Source organism: Galeopterus variegatus, unplaced genomic scaffold, assembly GCF_000696425.1.
Source record: "Galeopterus variegatus unplaced genomic scaffold, G_variegatus-3.0.2 Scaffold542, whole genome shotgun sequence".
Taxonomy (NCBI): domain Eukaryota; kingdom Metazoa; phylum Chordata; class Mammalia; order Dermoptera; family Cynocephalidae; genus Galeopterus; species Galeopterus variegatus.
In genome coordinates this window covers 10,611-18,306 of record NW_007726653.1, presented here as the reverse complement: position 1 = coordinate 18,306, position 7,696 = coordinate 10,611, and the positions used below count along the sequence as shown (strand labels likewise).

Below are 7,696 nucleotides of genomic sequence, written 5' to 3'. Positions count from 1 at the left end.
CTCTCTCACACACACACACACACACACACACACACACACACACACACACACACACACAGCTTCATATGTGGCTCCCACCCCCCTGTTTTTTCCTAGCCTCTAATCTAAAGTGGGGAAGGGGTTGCAGATATTGACTGGTTAATTTGAAGGTTTGAAAGGTTATACTTTAAACATTGTTTCTCCCTTAGCACTTTTTGTATGATTAGGCAATTAGAATACACCAGTAGTACTGCTGCCACGTTTGAATATCCTGTTGTTGAGAAAAATGAGGGTAATTCAAAAAGTTAATGGAAAAATAGAATTAAAAAATAATGCAAATACAAATTAAAAACTAATACAAATCTTTCCACCAACTTTTAGAAGTACCTTCATACATGCTTTAATTCAGTTATGCTTGGTTTATAAATTTATTTTTGATTGAAAAACATAAGCCTATCTATAAAACACTATTAAAATAAATCTTTTATAAATGGATGATGTAAAATTTAGGGCAAGAATTAAATAATGAAATAAATTTAGACACTGTATTTATCAATCTAGCAATTATCAAATACCAATAAATGTAACACTGTTTATTATTCTATATTAAGATAGAAATACCTTATCTGCTTTTTTTTTTTTTTTTTTTTTTTGATGGAGCCCTAGCTGGCCAGCGAGGAAGCAGTCTTGCTCTGCACAGGCTTTCAGCTGGTGTGGGAAGTCCTCAGGAGCCTCCTTCCTGCAGCCTTTGATCCTCTCTCTGACAGAGCCTTCTGTGCTCAAGCTTATCGAAAGGCTCCATTTGCTCCCAGATTTCTTGCTTTCATGTTCTGCTTCCTCTCAAGTTTCTGAAAGTACAAAAGAGAATTTTTATATCCTGACACATTGCCATTGATCTTATACGATTCTGCAATTAACTGCCTTTCTTATATTAGGGATTTTCTCTACTTGACCACCTCTTTGAGTTTTACTTTTATTCTTTTTTTAAGATGGCCTCCCCCTGCCCTCCTCCCATCTATCTGGTATCTGCACCTGTATTAGTCAGAACCGTTGGTAATCAGCTTTTACTAATAAGATTGAAAGAAATTCTTCTGTACAGGGCTTAAGATGATTTTAAAAGTGAAAGATGATTTTTCCTATTACAAAACAAAGTTTAAAACAAAACAATTTAAGTAGAGCATATTAAGGATTCAAAATAGGGGTATAAAGATATTCTTCATAAAGTTAAAAGAAAGCGTTTATTTTGAAGAAGAATAAAGAAAACACTCTGGTCTGAAGTTTTCAGTATGTTCCAAAAACCATAGTGAGAAACTCCCTATCACTGTGGGAACTATATGCCCAACAGATAGAATACTGAGCTGTCCATTTGTATGTGTTAGTTGATCCATTTTAGATTCCTTAGCTTTAGACCACCATCAGGCTGTCAGATCCATAAGCATCCGAGTTAATGGACACACCTGCAGGCTTTTACCAGAGATCCCAGAAGCCTTTGTTGCCGATTTTTTATATAATTATATAAATATATAATTTATATTTATAATATACAGGCTGTCAGATCCATAAGCATCCGAGTTAATGGACACACCTGCAGGCTTTTACCAGAGATTCCCAGAAGCCTTTGTTGCCGATTTTTTATATAATTATATAAATATATAATTTATATTTATAATATGCTAATGCTATAATTAGATAATAATTTTTAGTTATATAATTTGTAAGATCAGAGGCTAAGCATAAGATTTTAAAACTTAATGGTTTTGTCTAGAGATAATTTAATTCTGAAAACTGTGGATGAAAAATTAGTATATTGGCATATATTGGTTTGACAACCAGAAAAAAGCCAGCTTTTAAAAGAAATCTGGAAAATATATTGGCTTGAGAGAAACTAGAAATAGTCTCTCAGTAGACCTAGATTCCAGTTCTGAATTGCTTCCTGATTCTTGCCCTCTCTGGGCCTGTCTTGTCCATCAATTCGACAAGGAGAATGTGACCTGTCCTCTTTGGCCCCACAGGTGATGTGAGTCTTAAAGAAAGTAGTATGATGGCTCTTATTCCTTTACGTAGATTGGTATTTCCCAACAGTACGATGCTTATAAGTGTTATTTAGGTGACGGGGACTTGATAGACAAATATGTTTGGAAGATGTTGGTAATTTCCATTTAGATTTGGAATGCATGATTAATAGTGCATTTACCAAATTTACTTGCTCAAGTCTAAGTCAAACTAATGTTAAAGTGGGTTTATATTCCTTGGGCTTACACTTGTGGTCACATAAGAGGCATTCTGGTGGCAGAAGAAAACCAGCCTGAGAGTGAAATTCAGTAATGCCAAATCAACATATGGGTAGTCAAGGGATGGTTGATTCTGATTTTTATCTGAGACAGAAAGGGGAGAGGCACAGGGAGTAATTCTTTACTTGACAAAAGGAAGGCTCAGAAGGGTAAGCCTCCTAAATTGGAATTGGAGCTTCCATGAACCAGAAGTGACCTCCAGAGCTCTGCCCCCACCCCGATTCCTCCAGAATTCTCATCATCTCACTGTTAAGTCCTCAAGCCTCCCAAAAAGAGGAAGGAGGGCACCCCTTTTCTGTGTCTCAGATCCCTTCCACCCACTGAGGACAGGATCCTCACACCTTTGTCTCCCGCAGGCCTGCACGCTGGCACGGCGGAACGCTGAGGTGTTTCTCAAGTACATCCACAGGAATAACGTCAGCATGCCCAGTGTCGCCAGCCACACTCGGGGACCTGAGCAGCAAGTGAAAGGTCAGTGCGAGACCTGCCGTGTTCCAGGGCACTTCAGCAGTATTGACTAGACACTGCTTACTTAGTCTTCATGCGATCCCAAATTTCCTGATTCTTCTCTTTAGAGAAGAAAAAGTATGACGTGGGATGGCGTGGGCAGTGGTGATTCATGGTCACTTTTTTAACGTGCATCAAAATTTGGAATGGAAAAATGAGGATAAAGTTTTCCCAAGATTTTTCATTTATCTTAGAGTCCAGGGCAGTGCCGCCTAATAGAATTTTCTGAAATGACAGAAATGGCTGATATCTACACTGTGCAATGTGGTAGCTACTAGTCGCATGTGTTTTTTGATCACTTGAAATGTGGCTAGTGTAACTGAAGAACTAAATTTTTACTTTTATTTAGCACTAACTAATTTAAATGTAAAAAGCCAAATATGGTCTGTGGCTAACATTTTGAACAGCCCTGGGAATAAGATGCAGACTGAGAATCATAAAACCAAGTTCTAATACTGGAATTGTCACTTATTGCTTAAGCTTTTAAAACTTTAGGTTTTTTATTTTAAAATGAGAGCAGTGTATAGACTCTTCCTACTCAAAATGTGGTCCTCAGACCAGAAGCATTGACATTACTTGAGAGCTTGTATGAAACACAGAATCTCAAGCCCCACCCAAACCTATTGAGTCAGAGCCCGTATTTTGCAAGAACCCCATCCCTCCATCCCACTAACCAAGTGATTTGTGTACATAAAATATAGATAAGTTCTATTCTAGATAACTTTTAGTATCTCTCTAAATTCTATAAAGTCTGTAATTATATGAAAAAATACATAACCTTTAAAAATTGCTTATTATCTGACCACATTAAGCTTACATTATCTGTGAAATTTCTCTGACCATGCAGAAATTAGCCTTTGAGTGGGCGAAGAGTTTAACAAATGTCATCTTGACAAGGTGCAGAAATATAACCCTGGAAACTGAGGCTAGGAAGGGAACAAAACTGATCTGGAGTGAGGGCTGGGGTAGGCTTAGAGATACTGCAGGGGGGCTGGATAAGTCTACTTTAGGAAGGGCTCAGAGAGCTCAAGAGTTGGGAAGATCAGAGGCCACTGGAAAGAATTAAACTTAGGAATCAAAGTTCCCTACAGAGAAGAAGGAGGCAGGATTCCTTTTCCAGATGTGCTGTTCTGTTTGTAGTCCTGATACCCTTTGGGTGGCTGGCATTGTCACCCTCTCCTTCTAGCAGATTTCAATTATGATCTGACTTCCAAATGCAGGTGGCAGCTTAGGTGAGGCCAGCTGCCTGCTGAGAGTCCACACATCCCACCTACACCTTAGTCTGCTGAAGAGTGGCAGGCACCCAGAGAGAGCAGGAGATGTCTACATCTTCTTGGGGACAATGGCAGGTGATTGCCCATGTGAAAGCTTTAAAGAAGGAGGAAAAAGGAAACCTGAAACTCTTTAGGATTTTGGTATGATCTGGGTTGATTCTCTCAGCCACACCATAGAGGGAGCTGCAGTGAGCAAAGCTCTGACTAGGGGACATAACAACCAAAGGAAACAGGTTCTTACTCCTTCCTTGCCCAACAGAAGCTTCCACCTGAGCAAGGACTTACAATCCCTTCTATGTCAGTTTCCGCTGCTGCCTGGACCCAGAGCCAGTGCCACATATTTTAGGCTTTTGTTATGGGAGCAACTATTGATGTATAAACAACTGAATTCAGTGGTATCCAGCTGTAGGCTTTTATTGTTCAAGTTACTGTACTGTGCACTGGCTGGGGAGCAGCTATCACGGCTGGGCTCAGCAGTGCAGCTGAGCTGCAGGCTATGAGCTGGCTGGCTTGGTTCCTTCACTGTACCTGGGTTGAAGGAGCAACTGTTACCCAGGAGAAGTTTTTATAGTAGTGATGGCAGGGCTGCAAGGGGCAAGATCAAGTCCACAAGCTCATTTCAAGCCCCTGCTTGCGTCATATCTGTTAACAACCCATTTGCCAAAGCAAGCCGCATGGCTGAGCCAGAGGTCAGTTGGGGGGTAAGGAAGTACACTTTGCTTCTTTGGGAAGGCACTAAAAAGTTTCAAGATATAAGGAGGGGTGAATAACTGGGACCCATAAAAGCTGTCAGCGTAAGGATGAAAAAACAGATTCTACCTTTAGAGCCAGCCTCTGGGGAGGATTAAAAGTACATAAAATTAACAAAAACTTCTACATACAAGCACTGCATTTTGGGCTGTGCCATCTTTGTAAAGCACAGTAACTTGTGCTTTACAGCCCCAGTAACCTGAGCAACCAAGGTGGCTGTAGTCTCAGGCTCTGAAGTCAAACAGACCTGGCCTAAATCCAAGCTCTACCCCTTCCTATCTGAATGACCCTGAGCAAGTTACCTATCCTCTCTAAGCCCCAGTTTCCTTATCTGTAAAATGGAATAATAATGGCGAATGCATCATGGGATATTGTGAAAACATGTACCTACCACATGGTGAGTGCTTAATAAATATTAATTATTCATATCATCCTTATTGTGTATTTTATTGATATCTAATAAATTAGGAAGCATGCAGACATAATAGAAAATAAATTTGATTGCTTCAAGCACAGAAGATACTATATAAAACGCTTAAGAAATCTATCCACGTAGCCAACTACTCCTGGAACAACAGAAGTAGTGAGGGAAAAATAGGGACTGAATACCTACATGGCCCACTTGTGTTGCTACATGTCTTATGTGTATCCTCCCATTTAACATCATCAGAGGTAATGTGAGAACAGCTTTCAGCTATTCTTCTGATCCTGTCCAAGACAACATGGACATTTGGGTCTAAAAACAACTTGCAGACCTGGTCCGAAAGCAGCTTCCCTATGCCCACTGTTTAGAAGTTTTAAACTGAGGTTCTGCTGTTCAAGTGCTATGAGCACAACCTCTCATACAAGGCCAAGAATGTGGTTCAGGACGTGGGCTCTCCATACAGTTACACCAGCCCTTGCTCTACTGTTCATCTCCTGCCCCTCATCTAGCAACTCCTCAAGAATGACTAAGATTTCTGTCAAAGCCCATCTGTGTTCATTAGGCTCTAGGGGCCCATTGAGTTAGTTGCTATTTTAGAGATTGACATTTCCCAAGATTTCTTACAACCAAGGATTAACTTTGGTGTGAAGAGAGTCATTCTTACATTCTTCTCCCCTTAATTAATGGAACCCGCATCAACAGGCTCTCATTCTAAACCCCACTATTTGCTCTCTTCTGGGAAATTCTCTCTGCCCACCTTTTTCTCCCTTTCCTCTGATGCTGGATTAGTACTATGGGAGGCTTGAAAGACAGTTACCTGACACTTGGGCCGTGGGGTTGAAGTGGTTGGTGGGATTTTCTCAGAGCCTTCCTGTGACCAGCGTGCATCTCCTCTGCCCCACAGCCATCCTGAGTGAGCTCTTACAGAGGGAGAATCGCGTCCTGCACTTCTGGACCTTGAAAAAGCGGCGGTTAGACCAGTGCCAGCAATATGTGGTGTTTGAACGCAGTGCTAAACAGGTATGTCCAGAGCTTTCCCCATATTTGCCTCAGTTCTGGGGAATATACAGAGGCCCAGATGAGCAAGGTTGTCTAGACAGTCCAGAAGAGGGCCACAGCAGCAGGCAGAATAAAGATGGGAGGTGGGATGAAAAGAGGAAAGAGAACAGGCTGTCTCTTGTCAGTATTTCAGCATTATCAAGCACTCTATTCTGAGTTTGGTATGAGGAGGTGGGAGGAGATCCTGGGGTACTCAGTATGCCCCTAATTCATGGATGCTATTGAACCTGTCCTAAAAGAGTCCCCAATCAGTATTTCAGCATTATCAAGCACTCTATTCTGAGTTTGGTATGAGGAGGTGGGAGGAGATGCTGGGGTACTCAGTATGCCCCTAATTCATGGATGCTATTGAACCTGTCCTAAAAGAGTCCCCAGTCTACTGGAGGAGACCTTCCCTTTGCTGGTGGGATGTTCCGAGTCAGGGAAGGGCTCATTCATAAAAACAACTGCAGAGCTACATACCAATTGAATCATGTCACCATTTCCTGGGTCCATCACGTTGTCCCAAACCATAAGCCTTTGTCACAGGATGGCATGTTTTCCTACGAACAGCTGCCTTTTAGGGAACTGAGTGGGTTGTTTCCTCCCACAGGCATTAGACAGGATTCAAGAAACAGGTGAATATTACCTCTCAACACATACCTCCACTGGGGAGACCACAGAAGAGACTCAGGAACTGCTGAAAGAATATGGAGAATTCAGGGTGCCTGCCAAGGTAGGAAGCATCCCAAACCTCTCCCCAAATCCCCCAGCACTCCCCATGCTAGTCAGTTTCACACTACAGAACAAGAGCAGCCTCTGTAAGCAGAAATGCTTGGCATAAGCATGTTTAGGATTGTCTCCTTTGAAACCTGAGTATCCAAAATATTGCAGCTGCTGGGCAGAGCAATTATGTGCAGGAAGTCAATTACTGTGCACTGTGCTTCTGGAAGCCCATCTTCATGCTCCAGGTTCTGGAGTCTGCTATACTCTCTCAGACCAAAAATGAAAAAGTGTGTATTCATGTAAAAATGTGCATGTATGTGCAAACATCTGCATGTATCCACATATTCTGGAAATTTGAATGGCTTGGGAAGTCCACTTTATGGGAAGAGCTAATGACTATGGGTAGGTTCACAAAGTAGGTGAGTTTTTAAAAATTTTCTGAGTTATTTCCTTCTGGCCTCAGACCTGCTAATGTGTCAGCTGGGTCTCTGAGGAGTAAAACATGCACAAGTGAATGTACCTCACTCTCTCACACCCCATTCACATTTAAGGGGTAGTAATGCTAGAATGGGAGGAAATCTGATTTTTATCTCTTTTCACAGGCAGGATTTGTTCTGAGGACCCTTAGTTCCAAATGAAAATCTCTGTCTCAGCTCCCTCTTTGTATTGTCTTGTCCCTCATACTGGGCTCCTTGCTATGAAGGAAC

General features: G+C 41.5%; 1 protein-coding gene across 1 annotated transcript in view; it reads left to right on the top strand.

Moving 5' to 3' along the window:
• LOC103588259 (kalirin) overlaps nucleotides 1-7,696 on the top strand; it is a gene marked incomplete at its 3' end in the record, with an annotated part of 440,967 nt that overhangs the window by 424,006 nt on the left and 9,265 nt on the right. Inside the window, exons 19-21 of the mRNA XM_008569903.1 lie at nucleotides 2,627-2,741; nucleotides 6,130-6,245; nucleotides 6,877-6,999. Of these exons, the coding sequence (XP_008568125.1) occupies nucleotides 2,627-2,741; nucleotides 6,130-6,245; nucleotides 6,877-6,999 (354 nt within the window). The remainder of the gene's footprint in view (nucleotides 1-2,626; nucleotides 2,742-6,129; nucleotides 6,246-6,876; nucleotides 7,000-7,696) is intronic.